The sequence below is a fragment of the Hesperophylax consimilis genome, chromosome 5 (genome assembly GCF_061612785.1).
Source record: "Hesperophylax consimilis isolate HC1 chromosome 5, BYU_Hcon_1.0, whole genome shotgun sequence".
Taxonomy (NCBI): domain Eukaryota; kingdom Metazoa; phylum Arthropoda; class Insecta; order Trichoptera; family Limnephilidae; genus Hesperophylax; species Hesperophylax consimilis.
The window spans coordinates 17,011,567-17,031,023 of record NC_142840.1 but is presented as its reverse complement, the minus strand read 5'-3'; the positions used below and the strand labels follow the sequence as shown (position 1 = coordinate 17,031,023).

The window sequence follows — 19,457 nt, the reverse complement described above, 5'->3', positions numbered from 1 at the left end:
TTTGCTTTTTTTATCACGCGAATGGAACTTAATTATTGATAATGCAATGTGCATGTTCATTGTCCACGAACGATTATTATTAAAGTAGTGATATTAAACTTAGAGACGCAACGGACAACAAATAAACTTTGTCTAGTTAACACATTTGACGCCTTTACTTAAAAACATCATAATATCCGAAAACACGATGCTTTTAGAAAAATTAAAGTCTTGTTATTGTAGAGAAGGGACGGCTACGTGACTTTTTCATACAAAACATAAATTTGCATCAGGCCAAAATACTTGATCAAAGGGAATAATTATATTTAAACTCGAAAGGTGCAGCAAATATCTAGTCTAGTTATGTGCTATTTTATTTATATGTATTTCAAATTATACAATAAATGGTTTTCAAAATTCATCGATTTTTTCGAATTTAGAGGAAATTGTTTGCCATTATTTGTGAATTAATGATAACTGTTTAAAAAAAACGATTTTATATAAAATTAAATATAAAATAAAAATATTTTTTATAAAAAAATGGGATTTTGATCTGCTTAAATTAAAATTACAAACGACTGATTTACGTTGGAATACAATTAGCCATGTATAATCAACTACAAATACAACATTTGGAAAAAAAAGCTTCCTTTACTACCGTACTCTACAACAAAATCCCACTCTCATTCAAAACTAACAACAATATTTTAACATTTAAATCAATATAAAAATAGCTTGATACAAAACATAGGGAGATCAGAAATAGATAATACACTGACACCAAACACAGACTGAAACCGAAACCACTCAACTGAACAAAAAAATACCTTAATTATTTCAGACAAAACACTATTTAACATATTTATAATTAATTTATATTACCCATACTACTAAATTTAAATCACATGTAAATGAAATCCTCAGCACGGGAGATCCCAGTGGGTAAACCATTATTTATTTATATATATACGCCTAAAAAGGCTTTTACATAAAAGTGATACATGATGCAGTGTATATAAGAGAATATCTGTATTATACAGGAGATACTAACATTAAATAAATGTAATGCATTGTAAAGTAGGTACAAAATATACAATTTTAAAATTGTGATTACAAATATAATGAGAAAATTTAAGAAATAATTAAAAAAAGAAAACTAAAAAAAAATTAAATCTTTTAGTTACAAAAAAAAAGAAAATAAAACACTTATTATTATAAATTATTATTTTGACCCAAAAAACGCTTTTTTCACTAAGTTTTATTTTTTATCGTTTTTATTTAAATAGTTGCCGTTAACTCAAAAAAATTTCAAAACTGCATCTGAAATCATCATTAAAAATTGAAATTGATCAAGGTTTTTGGCATCTAGTCATAATTTAATTTTGTACGAAAAAGGCCGGCAAACCGTTTCCTTTAATGAATCAACTGGAGCATTTTTAATTGAAAATGAAATCGCTCTTATTCAAATGCCAGTTTTCTTTAAAACCATTAATTTTCTATATTCTAGTCTCCTTCATTATGCAAAACAATTAAAAAGTCTTAAAGTGTTGCCCAATTTTGATAATTTAATCCCGATTGAATAAATTAACTATTAACATGCAATAATTAGGGATGATGCCAGATAATTATTGTATGCAGGTGATAACTCACTTGCATTCGCATAATGAAATTTTATGTGCATATTTATGAGCGTGTCGGATGCCGCTTACAATGAAATTTATTGCGAAATCCGAAACTCAATTCCATTTTGCATTAAAGGGGTTATTTTTTACCGTACCACTAAATAAAAATGTTTAAAGCATTTGGTGGAAACCGTTAAGTTTAACATGATGATGTTTACAATAGGTTTGTTTTTTTTTTTTAAATTGTTTATTCCAGATCTTGGGGAGGGTGGTGCAATCCCACGAGCTCCATATTATACATGGAATTTATAAAGTAAATATAAAAAAATATTGTAAGATAATACGTACACAGTAAACGAAAATAAAATAAAATAATAATAATACAAACAGAATAATGAGACTATACAAATGGTTGAGTATTGGAAAGTTGAGCGCTGAAATACCTATCTACAAATAATATAAATGTATCGTCTGTAAGTGGGCTACCCACAGTTTGATAATGCCTTTAGAGGGCGAAACAGCTGTCACGCGTAATAATAACTACACAGCAGTATTATTTAATATGTAAAAAATAAAAAAAATAAAAATATAAATATCTATATCTATATATTTTTTTAATCTATGACATCAGGAATTGGCTCCATCGCTTGTAAATAGGTCCCTACCAGAAGTGCAGTGCTGCCATCACAAGACCGTTTTCGCTCGTGGTTAGTCGTGTTCGAAAGCTGGTGATCGGTTTTTTCATTAGTGCTCGGAATCCGGGAGCACGCCCTTCTACAAACATCTCAGTGGCACTGCAATACCAGGACAGCCCGAAAAGTATTCGATATGAATTGTTGTACTGTACTTCCATTCTTTTTAGTGATGCTTTGTTGAATTTGATCCACAGCTCCGATGTATATATGCTCGTGCAGTATGTGTTAAAACGATGTCTTTTTGCTTTTAGGCTATACTTATTAAATCGTCGAGAATCATATTTGCTCTGATGCACAGTGATCTTCTCTGTCGCTCAATATCCATATCATCATTGAGCTCCGCTGTTACAATGTGTCCAATGTGTGTACAAGTATTTTCCCTTTTGTTTGGTTATTTTTGTGCCGTTTAGGCTGACGGGTAATACTTTTGTAGGGCATGCGCTCGACTTCAATACGGGTAATAAGGATTTAGTTATAATAATAATTTTATAACTGTAACAATATTAATACACAGTTTTTTCCGTGTATTTTAATGTATTGGTTTACGGTCTTTAGTCAACGTTTCTACGAGCATCGTGCAGATGTGCCATGTAATGTAATGTAAGGGCAGACACATCTGCCCTGACGATGGCCACTGTAATGATGTCCGAAACGTTAGCTAAATAAGGAGGTTGCGCAACATGGCCTAATACCCCAAAAATAAAATACTGTAATACTTTTGGCCGTGAAAATCTCAAGTCATACCTGTTGGTTTAAACACTGAATTACTGGAATTGATTGGATTTATTCGTTAGTTATGCTAATAAAAGAATTAGTTATACTAATATAAGAATTCTTGGTTTATTTTATTACACATCTTTTTGAAAACGAAAAAAATTTGGGGCAATAATTATGTTTCCTCTTTACATATAAATAAAAATTAGACGTAACTGTCGTTTATTCAAGTGCCAGATAATTAAATTTGAACTCCTACGTATTAATGAAAAGAACCATTATAAGTCGTTTTTTTACTATTCCGTTCTGATGTTTTCAGAGTAAGTTAAGATTTTGGTATTTCATTTTCTTACAAATTAATCACCGCAATTATTTTAATTTTTTCATAAAACCGCCGAAGAGTTTGCTGTACATCGTACCATAAATACTAATATGAACCATCACATCGGGTACGTAAATCCAAGGAAAACACGTTAGTTATAGTTATAGTTACAGCGCCCTTGAGGTGATTTCTCATGAAAACGGCGCTATATAAATTAGTCAAATATTATTATGTTCCTGTATAACTGAGATAATCGGAATACACCGGGGTGAAAATTGATAGGAGTAATCAGTTATTGTACTTATCAATATTGACCCTCGTAATTATTGACGGACAGCAAAAGCTCGTTTAAATTAAATGCATAAATTATAATTGAACAGACCGATTGATTGATAAGAAAGAAATCAGTATTCACTTCAGAAACGAAATCAGTGTTCACGTTCAGCTCATGTTTCTGTTATTACTTCCAGTTCAATTAGGTTTATGTTCAGGTGTAAAAACACACTTTTAAATAAAAAGATTGACACATTTTCTTTGTACCTACTAAATTTCTTAAAAGTCTACTAAAATACAGGTCTTAATAAAAATCTATGGTTTCAGATAGGGTAGGTGTAAATATTCTTCAAGAAATTAGAGGTTTTAATCTTTCAGCATACAGATTTTCAGCTTTGTAGGTTCGTAGAAAGTGCGGTACTGAAAGTGTTATTAGCAATTTATTAAATATTTATTTTTCCGCAAGTGATCTTCACAACCCAAACTAAAAAAACTTTAGACGCCTTACATTAATTTTCTTAAAGTTTAGGAGCATGAAATATAAAAAGTGTTGACTTTATTTTGATCTTTGGGAGAATCAAATCAATCTTGCTTAGATTGCTACATAAAATGGAGGTAAATGATTCGGGAGTGTTTAGTTCGACATTTGCAATAACAGGGAAAGCGTAACATGATATATGGAAAATCGATAGAATCAAATCGGCGCAAAGTGATCACGTTTCTTTGGAAATGCCCCGTCACTTGAAAGCAATCAGGAAAAGTCAGACGGTTAGAGATGTGTAAAGTTTTTTTCTTGGATATAAAATATGTATAATATTTTAACTTTTGAAATGAATATTGTAAAGTTTTCTTTGTTAAATTTAACCACAAAAAAACCACAACATACAAACTATTTAAGTTATATTTCCCTCAATTTAATTTCCCATGGGGACCATTCTTTTCTTAAGCTACGTGAATAAAAATTCAGTAGAAAACGTGACAAAACCTTGATTATATTTTACTGTCTTTACCAATAATTTAAATTAGCAATTTGTTTATAATTTGAAAGCGTGAAATATCATAATATATAAGATATCTCAACAATTTGTTGAGCGTGAATGAATAATTTACTTAAAGCGTGAAATATCGTATAACATAGGATACCTCCACAATATAAATGTGAATGTAAAATTTATTTACTGTACCATCATTCATTTCTTTCTATTTCTTTGAACGGTAAAATTCTTGTAATTTTTTATTTATTAATCAGTTAAAATTTTTAAAATGACATTTAAATTCAAATAAAAATTGAGATCATTGAACCAGAGTTACTTAAGACGCAAAGACCACCAAAATTAGTATTTTATATGACTAGCACAGACCCGTGAAAAATCACGGGATGGTCAGAATTTTGAAAATGACAATTAAAATAATATTCTATAAAAATATTTGTCTGAATTATTCACACAATCAGTTCCAATTTCGATAACGACACTTAAATTCAAAGCAAATGTGAGTTTATTAAAACAGAATGATTCTTTTTAATAGTTCCATGTTCTATTGTTTTATTCTTATTTCATTATATTTCATGAATGATGACGGTGGCACAAGTTAATTCCGCCCAGAAATGTAATCGCCTTGTACTAAGGAAACCCTGATGAATAATGGATAGGAATTAATATTCGTGGTTTACTTCCTTGCATTTAAATGCAAATAAGCCTGAGAAACTTTTATACAACGCTTACAATTCAAACTATATTGATCGATCAAATGTCCGCCCACTGCCAGCTTATTCCGCAGAAGGAAAACACGAAATCAATGATTTGACTTCTGAGAAAGAATGGTGATTGCTAACAAGTTTTAATAAAGACGTATTATTTGGAAGATTCTTTCATAATTAAAAATTGTGTTTCTGGAAATGTCTTTAGCTGTGTTAAGTGACAAGATTCAAAGATACATTTAATATCTAATCTTCATCCTTATTCTCTCCCTCTCCACTTCCATCTTGCGTAAAAAAATATATAGATACCAATTATGAATGTCGTAGTTTTACTGGTTCCGGGCAATTGTATCTTTCGTGGTGGTATTGATTAAAAATATTATGATTCTTTCTAACGATATTATAAAAGTTTTGTGCTAATTAAATGCTCTTTTGATTCCGGGTTTGTGTGAAGAAAAGCAGACAATAAAAGAGTCTTATACACTCTCAGCAAAATAAAAAAACGTCAAGGAATAATATATTGGCCTATTAACTCGATGCAAAGTCAGATTTAGTAGAAAAAGTGTAGAGAATCGAAAACAATATTTAAGTTCTAATTTCACTCTGTAAATTTATGGAAGAAAGATGAAACACCCGTGATGAAAAAAGTTGTAGTGAGGAAAAATGCTGGAAAATATTTAATAATAAATGATTTATAGCTTATTCCGAGTTGAGAGTCTGTTCACGCCGAATGAAAACATCGTTACAGTATTAAATCTATAGAACGAAGTCTTGTTGAAATTGTTTTAAAAAATACTCTTTGAGGAAGTCAATGAACAAACCCCCGTTAAGGATTTAAACGGAAATTACTCGAAAGTTTGAACATTGTTATTTGCGACTCTCGTTTTTATTTTAAGAATATTAGTGTAAAATTAAAGTTTTCCTTTAAAGATAAACATTTATGATATTTACATAACTAGAACTAGTAGTTACCACATGGCCTCAACCGTGTTTCAATGTATTATTATAAAAAATCAATTTTAAAATGAAATCGTTTAAGGCGATGCATACGTAGTAATGCAAAATCATGTGTTTTTGGTTTGAAAATTTGGTTGCCTAGAAATGTTTCAGATGCTTTGATTAAATACTGCGAGTAGAATACATCTTGGGCTTTGAAACAATCGAGTGTTTTTTAGATAAGTCTTTTTATAAGTCCAGAAAAAAATAGTGTAAAGGCCTATGAAAACTGCTTTAAAGTTCAAAATCTTCTTCTTACGAACCCATTTTCGGTTATGATTTTATTGTATAATGTGGCAAATTAAGTTATTTACAAAATTATGGAAAAATAATTCAATATTTATGCGTGAACATTCACAAAATAAAACAAAAGGCACTTTTTGGCCATGTGTTTTTCTTGCATAAATCAAAACAGGCGGATGGTGTTAAGCGGGAATTTAAACCTTATCGCCATCTACGTAAGGGTTGTTATTGATAGCCGCTTAATTTAAAATATTACACGACGTAGTGCATCGCCTTAAAATCACCTTCTTAAAAAAACTTTCTTATCTTCACAACCAACGGTTTGTAATAACAAGTTTGCAATAGCGCTGTAACCCCCTTCGTACACGGCGCAACGAAACACATATTCTTAACCGCGGTTAGGCTAGCCAAAATATAAATAACAAATTGAAATTTTTGTTATTTGTTTTTGGGGTGTTATGCCGTGTTGCGCTAACTCCTTCTTTAGCCAACGTTTCGGACAACATTGCAGTGTCCATCATCAGGGCATATGTGTATGATGATGGACACTGCAATATTTTCCGAAACGTTGGCTAAAGAAGGAGTTAGCGCAACACGGCATAAAACCCCAAAAACAAATAACAAAAATACTTTTGGCCGTGAAAATTTTAAATCATATTTAACAAATTGAAAATTCGATAGACGCCTTTCGTCATTGTAGCGAAGGCATGGTGCAGGCTTTATGTTCAATGAGAAATATTTTCAAATAGGAACTAAGGTAATGGGAGTTCCTAAGCACTTAGTATATATTATATAAGGTTTATGTATACATAGACATCGAGGACATCCGTGTATCATGATTGAAACCCAGAAATAGGACATGTTTAAAGTGAAAAAGGGGTACCTCAAGGGTGCATCCTTTGACCAATGTTACCAGGGTTGAGAAAAATAATAGGAATATTTTTTAATTTCATCGATTATTTATTAGCATTTAACAAAACGATGAAAAATAATACATATTAACAGAAGCAAAATAACAGTAAGATCATCAATCCATTAACAAAATATTTTCTATCATGCCGCTGAGTGGGTACTGCATACAAAAATAAATGATTTTGGGAAAAGCTCATATGATCTCATGTAAATTGTTGTGTCTTCCTTACTGTCATGGTGAGAAATATGAATTAAACGGTGTTAGAAAAAAAAACACCACGCTTTATATTCAAAATCCAGAAGTTAACCACATAAGAATTAAAACGAACATCTCTATAAAACCGAAGATTCCGACCGTATCTGAGAAAAAATATAAAAAAAAATTATTTAAAAAAATATATATTTTCATTTGAAATTACATAAAATGGAGGCGGCAATAATGTTTATAATACATTTGTCTAATAAAATATTCATCAGTAAAACCATAAGATGGGCCATTTTTAAACTTTTTTATCCTAGCATATAAGATTAAAATTTAAAAAAAAAATTCTATTAATAAAAAATTATAACGTATTTTTTCACCTTTTTAAGTTTTTAGTTTTTCTATACGTTCTGAAATATTTCATTTATTTGGATTTTATTACCAAATAGAAATAGGCCTGAGGGGTTAACATTATCATTTCAATGTTGTGTTTTCTAGATTCGCTATACTTTATTTATGTTAATGTTTCTGGCAGGACAGTAACACGACAGTACCTATCATATTATTATGATATTTCTACTTCAACGTCGTAATAGTATACTACTATGGACGGATTCAAATTACGAAAATAAATACTCCGATGTTCTTGATATACTAGGCCTGAGACCCCTGAAAGTTAAGATTTGTTCCAATTTAATAGGTTAGTTGGAGAATATATTTTTAATGGAGAAGTATTCTGTGTAAGGAGATAACGTAGGTACTAACAATGTAGGCAGTACGTTATAACGAAAAAGTTTTCCCTCCAAAATATTAAAAACGAATAAGAAATAGGTACTCTGAATATTATTCTTCCAATATCATTTTAACCAAGGTCCGTTCTATATATAAATCTACCTACAGATTTTGATAAAAAAACGCAAGTGTACTAACAAAACCAAAACTATAATTTTAGTTTTGAAATGCTTTCAACTACACAGAATAAATAATTCTGAAGTGCTAAATATTTCAAAAGTTCTGAGAAGTCTTATTGATATTTTGCTTCAGAGAAACTCATTGGGCATTATGAATTTCGTAATGGGTTTTACAACTTGTAATATAACAGTTTTTTTCATGTTAATTCCATTACATAGGTGATATGTTGTGCCAGTCTTATTGGGAACTCCTATGTTGAGAGCATGATAAAAGTTTATATGAGCTTCATTTCAACAATCTAATCACGTTAAATCTTTAATTACCTACGTAATACAAAATAAGTTATCGGGTACTTGATCGTGCTTAGTAATTTTTATGTTTTTTGAACTTTAAAAGTGTTAAAAATAAAAGTTTTACTGTAGGATATAGAGACAAGGAGCCGTGCTCTTAACAAACCTATCTAAAATGAAAATAAAATAGTATAAGCCTAGAAAATTGTTTAGTTCTCTGTGTGTAAAAGGGTAAAACAATCAAGTATAATTAACACCAAAAATAGTTCGATTGAAGTATCACTATGTGTGGGAAAAATTCATTATATAATAATATAAACAAGGGTGTGCATTAGTTTATTAAATCTATATTAAGGGGGGTTAATATTTTAGAAACAAGGGTGTAATGTATAATTCGAAGATTTTGACATTTTTGAATTTATTAAAATATCCAAATATTCCCGAAAATCGGAAAAATTCTTTCTCCTCCCGTCATGGGCCTATAAATAGAAATTGAGGATTAATTTTCAATTCTTAAGTTTAATATAAATACTTTCTTATTACAATTTGGATATTTATGGTAAATTTTCAATGTTATTGATTTTTTCATTGGTATAAAATATTTCTACACAAAAATAGGCACAAAAATCATGCATTTATTAAGTTTATTGAAGTTCAATCTTCATTTAACGTTCAAATCGTTCAGCATATAAATGATATGAAAGCTGCCCTAACCTGCCGAAATAGACGAGCGAAGATAAGATAGTCGATGTCGGAAACACTCAGCTCAACGATAAATAAGTCAGTAACGCAACACGAAGCATTGCCGATCCCCTCGAGTGATCACAGAGTCCATTTACTAATCCATGGAACTTGCAAACCATGCAATCATCGTAAATCGGCGTCCCTTGACACCGCCAGGGTGATATTTTAAACCGAGTGTTTACAAGGCATACCAAGCCTTATTTCGCACGCTATACCCGATGGTGAAAATATTTATGTAGTGATAATATATTACAAAATATTAACAATACTATTTAAAATAAATTATTCTCAGTTTAAAAAAACTAATTTCGGGAAAGACGACATTAATAAAATAAAAGAAACTTATTTTTACATAAAAAAACTAATTTAAAAGTGAGTACAATAAACAGTGTACATAAATTTTAAAACAGACTAGATAGACTTAACACAATTAAATGGAAAATGTTTCATAAATACATTAAAAGAAGTAAACAATAAAATCATTTTGTTGGTAAATTTAGTCAAATTTAATTTGACGACAATGTCTATCCATAATGCACCAATCTCTTCTTCTGATTGTAGCTGCCTCCTGCGATCATGTTTTCAACACATATTCTTCCCCCAAATTGTAATTTGGGTAAATTTTGTAAACTGGTATCTCAAATTCAAGCACATTTCGGCGGGTAATTTTTATGAATTTTTTAATTCCTCCGAGTAAGATTTGTAAATTTTTGTACCTCGAACTTAAATACAGATAATTGGGTGAGTCAATGTCAATGGCATCTACAGTGAAAAAAAAAAGATTTTAACGATTTTAAAGCATTAAAGGATATGCTCTTATTTTATTATCATTAGTGGCTATTTATGGTTTTAATCAACGGCTCGGTGAAGAATACGATAATCCTCTCGTAACATTAGAGTAGTCTCTAAGGAGGACTCAATATTTCTGAAATCCTCTGTCCGTAATATAGAGTAGTCTCTAAGGAGGAGTTCTTATTTCGGAAAACCTCTGTCTGTAATATAGAGTTGTCTCCAAGGAAGACTCCTTATTTCAGAAAACCTCTGTCCGTAATATAGACTAGTCTCTAAGGAAGACTCGATATTTATGAAAACTTTTGTCCGTAATATAGAGTAGTCTCTAAGGAAGACTCCTTATTTCTGAAAACTCCTGTCCGTAATATAGAGTAGTCTCTAAGGAAGACTCCTTATTTCTGAAAACCTCTGTCCGTAATATAGACTAGTCTCTAGGGAAGACTCCTTATTTCTGTAAACCTCTAATATATCTCCGTAATATAGAGTAGTCTCTAAGAAAGACTCCTAATTTTTAAAAACTCTGTCCGTAATATAAAGTAGTCTCTAATAAGGACGGGTTGTTTCGGAGAATTTGAACAATTCTTCAAATTTCAAAGTTAATTTTCAGGTTCTGTGAAAGATTTTTTCAAGTTCTGTTTTTATTTCAGTTCTGTCAAGCAACTGCCCTATGCTGATATAATAACAGAACTTGAATATGACTTTCACAGAACCCGGAAATCAACATTGAAATTTGATGAATTGTTCAAATCCTCCGAAACAACCCGTCCTAAGGAAGACTCAATATTGCTGAAAATCTCTGTCCATAATATCGACTTATTTGGATGCTGATTTTATTGTTTTCCGTTCCTTATTTCAATTATTTTAGGTGAAACTTTGTACGCCACGGTTGTTATAGAAATGTTAAAAACATCCTAAAATATTCTAAGAACAAAGGCGTCTACTGAGCTTTTTAAATAAATCGGCTACGGTCAATACAGTTATCAAGTGAAATATAAAGAACAGAACACTATTAAAAAGGTTACTGTTTTTATGAAAATCGAAGTGTGATTTAATCCTTTTTTTCTACAGTCCAGTTTATTATGCAAGCCTCATTGCTAGGGTGATATCGAATTATATGTAATATGCTTTGACATCCCTTATTGACAATTACCTTTTACACCAAATATGGGCGTAATAAGTATCTTAGATGTTCTATTTGAGTTCGTTCCTTGGGGGAATATTAACCGAAAAGGTTCAAAAAAGCATCTCGTCTTATTGTTATTATCTGCTTAGGTTAAATACGTGCTAATCGTGCATAAGTTTGTTTGAGACCTCTTCACGGTTATTTAATCTTATTTCACACGCTTACGGTATAAATTAGCTATTGAATTCCCTCTTCGTGGAATATTATTGGGAAGTATGATCTTCAACGTTTTGGCAGGGATGAATTTTAGTTTAAGGATTCGAATTGAGAGAAAAAGTATGAGGAAAGGACATATTCCAATCCATTTATGATTTACTAGAAAGCTTAACGAATAACCCTTTGTCTTACAATTGATGTTATTAACAATATTTAAAGAAACCTCTTTGGAGGCGGGTATAGGTCCCGGGAACCATTTATTGGATAACCAACTACCCTGCCATAGGTCACCCCAAGTGGTTCGCAGGTGATTTAGCAGGGGTGCCCGGGTTCATGGGGTGAATATTGTCTAGGTATACTATGTCAAGGGCCGCATTTGGATCAACTGGGTGGGGGAGACCTTTTTACGTCTCCAGCAGGACTCTCTAAGCCCATCGCCTTGGACCGCAGTGGGAGGGATGGATTCATAAGTCAGTCACCACTGGACTCATTACCCCCAGATTACTACCAACCTCTCATACGTTTTTCCTTCTCAGAACTTCATTTCCCTAAAAAGATCATCTACACAGTATCCTCAAAAGTGACATAAGCCCTGAGGGAAATGTTTTCCCCTTGGCCTCCTGGGTAGAGCTAATCTAAAAAAAAACATCATTTAAAAAAGGGGATATGCATTATTTCCAGTTCGGCGAAAAATATCGCAAATTTTTTTCGTAAAAGCTAAATTTGGTAACAAAATATTCAGAACTAAGTATTGGAATTGCTTTTCGAGTGAAGGCACAAAAGCGAGAATTTTTCTCCTTCATTTTTTCCTCCATCAACATTAATTAGTCATTTTTTTTAATGGTAAACTAATGTTTATAAGACAAGGTTTTATGCATTTTCAATTTGTATTAATATTTCGGGCGACTAATTATTGCTTATAATTATTTGTTTTTAATTAGTCACTCTATTCCCCTACAACAAAAGACCAACAAGTATTTCTAAGAAGAAATATAGGAAGAAAAGTCAATTTATAGTACAATGGCACACAAATTAATAATATAATTTGAAAATCCCTTCCAAATAAAACAAACATGTTAAATAAATTAGATTAACGTTTTACAATTTTGATGTTTCATTTTTGTATTCGCCTGACGGAAGAAAATTTACTTTTTTTCGCTTTCTAAATCATCAAATCTAAATAATAAATTAGAAGCTTCCTGCTTTTTCCATTTTCACCGAACTACATTGGAGGGTAAATGGGCCTATCCATTAAACATTACAATAAAAAAAATAAACGCAGGAACATATTTCCATTTCAATATCAAAAGAACAGAATATATAAGCAAGTCAAATAGCGAGATTCCATAAAGACAGATACTCTAGAATTCTTGAATATTTGATGAGATATAAAATCATAATTTAAGAAAACAAACCGAAAACTGCAGGGCGATAAAAACGTATTTTTCTCAATCTACATTAAAGTCAAAAGGGCAAAATAAAGTGTGCGAAAAATAATAAAAGACACGTTTTAATAACACGCTGAAAGAAATTTTCATTATTTCTCTCAAAAGATTTATATTTCTGCATCAAACTTTTTTTCTATAGGGTGATCCATCCGGTGTGCAATTTTGCTTATTTGAAAAACTATAAGTAACACATTAGTCCAAATAATGTAATGGGATATTGGATATGTGACAAGAGATGAAATAAATAAATAAACTAAAAGTGCAATGTAAGTCTAGAATAAGCTACAATACAGGGGTGAATACTTTATGGCCAGGGTGTCGATTCTCCAATCGCCGTCGAAAGTACATACATTGGTTGACATTCTTTTAGTCTCGTCGAAGTTACATACTTACATACACAAAACGTCAAAAGTCATTCCACTCGAACAACTAGTGGGTCGAACCACTTGTTGTTCGAGTGGAATAACTTCGTCGAGAATCGAGGCCCTGGTCAACATTAGTTTCTAACTAGGCAGTGCCTGTTCTAAGAAATGAATCATTGTATTAATTTCTGTTGTTTTATACATAATATCAAATTATAAATAAAAATATATGTATTAATTATATTACATGTATTGATTTATACACATTAAGTAATGTACCGTAGGCGATTAGAAGGAAAAACAGGAAAAAATTGAAAGAAAAGCATTAAGAGCGAAGATACAACAAGGTACTCTCAATAAATGATAGATGATATTTTTGAACAATATTTCCGAATCTGTTTTGTGAGTAAGTATGAAATAAAATAAATATGTTGAGATACATTCAAGCGATAAGCTATAACATTAATTGGAACCCCTACTTAGCATTATAATAGCTTTATGGTGAGGGTCAATTTCGAATGTATCAATTACTGGTAAAACATTTCCTTTCCGATTAAACCTTGTAGGTATTTAATATAAATAATATTTCGTTTGTACTAAAACCATCAGGATATTTCAGGGTTCGATTTATTGAATGATTGGATTTGAATAACGTTTGTACGGGTAAGTGCTTAATAAATAAGTAGATATACTCGTAACTCGTTCATAATGGAGCTATTTTACCGATTAAAAGTTTAACAATGTCCGTGTAAGCATGTTAATATATTAGCGTGGGTATTATTCCAGTGGCGGGTGTAATTGAATGAAGAGAGGTGGAAGAATGCAGAGGGGCGGGGCGGGAGGCTAGGGGGTGAGGGGCAATGCGGCGCCTCAAAACCACCTTCCGGAGGTCCAGGACTCCCACCGGGGCAGACATGAAGACCCAGAGCAGCCTCGATGTTCCCAAACAGGTATCCGCTCCCGTGACCAAAGGACTTCTCTCTCTCGCATGCCTATAGACATATTAACACTTCTGATACTAATCAAGCATGAGTGCGCGTGCCAACGCGATATTTCTTTCAAAATTTGAAATGGACTCCAACGAAAGTGTGGATGATGAAGCGAGACCGTTTGGTATCCCGCAGGTGCGCTCCGCCTCGTTCGACGAGATCCAGCTCGAGGCGGCGGCACAACGCCAGGGGGGCCGTCAGCCGCCGCGCGCGCCCGGGGCCCCCGCGTCCAGCCTGCTCAAGGTGCCGCAGCTGGATGGGCGCCGCTCGCGCAGCTTCGACTCGGCCGGCAGCGACGAGTCCGCCACGCACCTCGAGGTGCCGCGCCGCTTCCCGCGCCGTCGTTCCTCGGGCGGCAAGACGCCTCCGCCATGCGTGCACTGCTACTACCTGGACCTCTGGCGGCGGCAGCGGGCGCAGGGGGGGCCGCTGGTGCCGCCCGACCCCGTCTCAGGCACCGACACCACCTCCTCGGGAGAAGACGAGGATGACGTAGAGGACGACGGGCTCTCCCCGCCTCCCCCCTCTCCGTCGCCTAACATCACCGTTACCTTCTCCCCGACATTCCGGGACTTCCCGTCGCCGTTGTTCGAAGGCCGTCCCCCGCTATGCAGCCCTACGTCGCCCGGCCTTCCCGTGTTCCCCCCCTCACCCACCATCGAGTTGCCTCCGGATGAGCACCCGCCCACGGCTCGCCGCCGCTCCATCTCGCGGCAGGAAGCTTTCTTCGTGGAGCCCACCGGTAGCTCCCTGGAGAACGTGTCTGGCGCGGAGGGGGTCGGTTCGGGCGAGCTCCCGGTTGAGGTGGAGGTCCCGGGGGTGCCCGGTCTGCTGGTGCGGGACATCTACCTCATGGTGCCGGATCTGAAGAGAGACCGCGCCGCCTCGGTGGACTCGTGCTTCAGCAAAGTGCCCTCGGGTGGCAAAACTGAAGAGTTGCAGGCCGCGGAGGGCGGACTGCTGGCTGTGCCCAGCTCGGGGCTGCGCTCGCGCTCCGTGGACATAGTGCTCCCCACCAGCGAGCAGGCGCGCTACAAGGCACTGGCGCTGGCCGCCCCCGCCCCCACGCCCACCACTCCATTGCCGCCCAGTGCGATCGGAGCTCACGTCATCAGAGGGTATGCTAAAATCCGCATGCTTTATTTTTACATGTCTATTTTCGCATGTTTTCAAATATAAATGTGACCTTTGATTTATGTTCGTTAATTACTTAATTAATTTATAACTTAACTTAGTAGTTATTTGTGTAAATATTTACAGCAAGGTTTATAATAATGTGCACTTCTGTATCTTATGGACTCCACAAGTTTGCTAATTATGTTAAAATTTACATTATGCAGTTTAATAGGTACAACTTCTTACGAGTACTTCGAAATAATTATCCTACTTGCGACGTCATACGACAATATTTTGTTGATAAATAAATTATTTCTGATTAACAAACGACACGAGAATAAGATACCGAGCCGTAATCTCACAATGTAACGTAATCGTAATAATTTAAATTGGTGTACTACGTGTAGCAAAAATATTATAAAATGTCAATTTGGCAATTTTGCCGTAAAGTTTGTCGCTGTCATCAAGAATTTGTCAACCTTCATCATTCACCAAAAAATTTGCTAACCTTGCTAGGGTGTATTATATCACCGTTATTTTAGTCCTCTCGAATGAGCCGAAAAAAAAATTTCAATCCACGATACTACGCTAAGAAAGTCGGCAATAATATTTTTACTTTTATCACAAGTTGAGTGATGGTGGATTTCCAATTTCCTTTCGGAAATGGGTTAAAAGTGTGGGAATTGTAAGTGATTTGTAAAGATTTCTGAAGTATAATAATGAAAAATATCTGAGGTTTAACGAATCGGGAAACGTACAACATGCTTTCACCCACATAAACCTGTTGGAGGAAACCAAGGTAAATCCAATCAACGTTAGATAAACCGTGTTTTACGAGTGATTATTAATTTTTTTCATTATAATTTGTAAGAGAACTGTACCTTCACTTTTATATCGTTCATATAATAAAAAATAAGATATATTTTTTAAAGTTAAACCGATTATTATGATAGCGGCGCGAAGTGTGAATTATTAATTGTGATATTTTTAGGATTTTTTTGCCAAAAAGCATAAGTTTACTAGTGTTAAGCAGAGATGTGCTTTATTTCAAATAAATCCATTTCAAATGGAAATGCAAAATGCAAAATGGGTATTTTCCATTTTGCATTTTAAATGCTTTTCTGAATGCATTTTCCATTTTAAATGCTTTTTTGCAACATTCTTCCTACTTTCCCCACTCATCTTTTTTTCATAAGCCCCAAATATCAGTCGGTCCTCAACCTCGCAATGAGAGATATTTTACATTTGTCAAGTTGCTCCCTGGTAGGAGCCCTGGCAATTGAGTAATACCATTACAAAAAATACTGATTCAAATACTGAACATGGGGCCATGACGCTGTAATATTAAATGTTAGATAGCAGTTTCTATGTTTTTACGTTTGCAACATTAGTCCGCGCATTTTTTTGTGGTTTCATAATCTGTAGTCGTGGTCTTTTTGGATTTATTAAAAATTATATAATTATTTTGATTGTTTGACCTGAGAAACCATTTTGAATTTTCAATGCATTTTGAAAATAGGTATTTTGCATTTTGCATTTGAAATGCTTTTCTAAAAACCATTTTGCATTTTGCATTTTCAAATGGAAAAGTTTTGACCCATTTCCATTTTGCATTTCAAATGGTTTTGGGTACCCCTTTTTCACATCTCTGGTGTTAAGCCAGACTTTTAATTTCGTAATAATGACATGATGATTAATGAGTCTGACAAAAACATTGACACTAACGATGATTTTACGTTATATTCGTTTATCAAGTTAGGGTTGATAAACTTAAAAAAAAGAATAATCATCATTCCGGTGACATTAGGCATTGACGTCGTTTCCGCCGGAAGTATCGCAAGCCTTCAGCTGCGGGAGCTTTCAGTCAGGCGGTAATCGTTGACGCCAAGCCCGGATCCGGAACTGTTTGATACACCCTATCCACGAAGACTGTCATAGTATAATCATCTCTCTAATTGCATTTATTTTCAACGCATTCGTATTTGTACTCATATTCACCCCTCCTCGCATTTAGTTACAGCAAAACAGGCCATTCATAATAAAGTCTTAGAAATTATCTTCGTACGAATGCTCTCTAGCTTGATTCTTTGACTTGTTGCAAATTGCTATAAAGGAAGTGTTTAAATAAATTCTCAGGAACATTAATATTAGTTAATAAATTTACTTTCAGCAAAGCACCTTTCCAGTCCAGTAGTAAAGAAGTGCTTTTGGTAATTGATTATTAATTAATTTTATACATTGTTTTATAATATAAGGTTTTCCACATATTTGGAACGCACGCTTTCTACATTGCCTACTCATAGCACGTAATTGTTACTACCAACCACTGCTCATAAAGAGAGAAATAACGCTATTATTATATATTATTACCTAAATTTTGTTGAATTCGCAGGATAATAAAAGTATTTAAATCCACGCCCTGACAATAAATATACCAGTCTGTTAATAATAAAGCAATGTAATAAGGCATTCTTTTGTGTTACCTAACACAAAATAAAATTGTCAATTTCACTTAGGGAGAATAATACTAATTTACTGTTACTAACGAAAGTCACCTATAATTTTTTGTGAACAAAAGTCCGTGGGGATGGGAAAAATTCTCTCTTCGTGAATAATTTAAAATTAAATTAAATTAGTAGACTTTTCGCGGCCGTTGTTGCGGTTAATAATATTTTCGGATTTTTAAAACTTTTTAAAATTTTTTTATTATTTAAGAAACAAAAAGAACATCGATAAATTAGTCAGTGATAATCTATTTACACGGTTTTATATAAAGGGTTTTCCAATAAGAGGTGTTATTTTGATATTCAATCGTAAAAGATCAATGGTTTCGTTGCTTGTGTGGCACGTAGAGCCGTTTTGTTGAAAGTAAACGTTGTTCAAATCAATACCATCTAATTTCGGTGATAAAAAATCATAAATTATCTCTCGATAACGCAATCCATTCACCGTAACTGTTGCTCCAGCCTTATTTTAAAAAAAGTAAGGTCCAATGACTCCGCTGGACCATAAACCACACCAAAAAGTCACACGTTGAGAAAAAAAAGCTTTTCAACAATAACTCTTGGGTTTTCCGAGCCCCAGATGCGACAATTTTGCTTGTTGACGAAGCTACCAAGGTGGAAATGGGCCTCATCACTCAAGATGATTTGCATTTGATTCACTCAAGTGAATTTTAATAATTTCAATGCGTTGTTGAAGCGTGCATCGTTCCATTTTTATTAATAACGTAGTTTCTACTTGTCAAATGTCAAAAAATGACAGCTTTAAAAGTAACATCTACCAAAATAGCGGGATATTCAAAATAACACCTCTTATTGGAAAACCCTGTATTATTTTAAAGATCGGATCTAGTGACATATTGTCTCCATGATCTGGTGAGTGATTATATGTATTTTGAAAGGCGGGGTAATAAATGCTGGGAAATGATTTGATTTAAAGATAAAGATAAACGATATATAAACAAATTATGTGGTATGATTTAAGATTTTCACGGCCAAAAGTATTTTTGTTATTTGTTTTTGGGGTATTATGCCGTGTTGCGCTAACTCCTTCTTTAGCCAACGTTTCGGACAGCATTGCAGTGTCCATCATCAGGGCAGATGTGTTAAACGTTGGCTAAAGAAGGAGTTAGCGCAACACGGCATAATACCCCAAAAACAAATAACAAAAAAATTATGTGGTGTATAAGTGCATATGTTTTTGTACCTACTAATATTGTTACGTAGTGAAGAGTTGTGAGTGCGCTTGATTGTTACGTGTAATGTTTTTAGACTACGGTAGAGAGTCAAACGTGTCAAGAGTTGAG

The 19,457-nt window shown here is 33.7% G+C and overlaps 1 protein-coding gene across 1 annotated transcript in view; it reads left to right on the top strand.

The window, feature by feature from the left end:
- rdgA (retinal degeneration A) overlaps positions 1–19,457 on the top strand; it is a 539,333-nt gene that overhangs the window by 142,912 nt on the left and 376,964 nt on the right. The window contains exons 2-3 of the mRNA XM_089632263.1: positions 14,331–14,494; positions 14,669–15,577. Coding sequence (XP_089488389.1) covers positions 14,405–14,494; positions 14,669–15,577 — 999 coding nt within the window. The 5' untranslated portion in view covers positions 14,331–14,404. The remainder of the gene's footprint in view (positions 1–14,330; positions 14,495–14,668; positions 15,578–19,457) is intronic.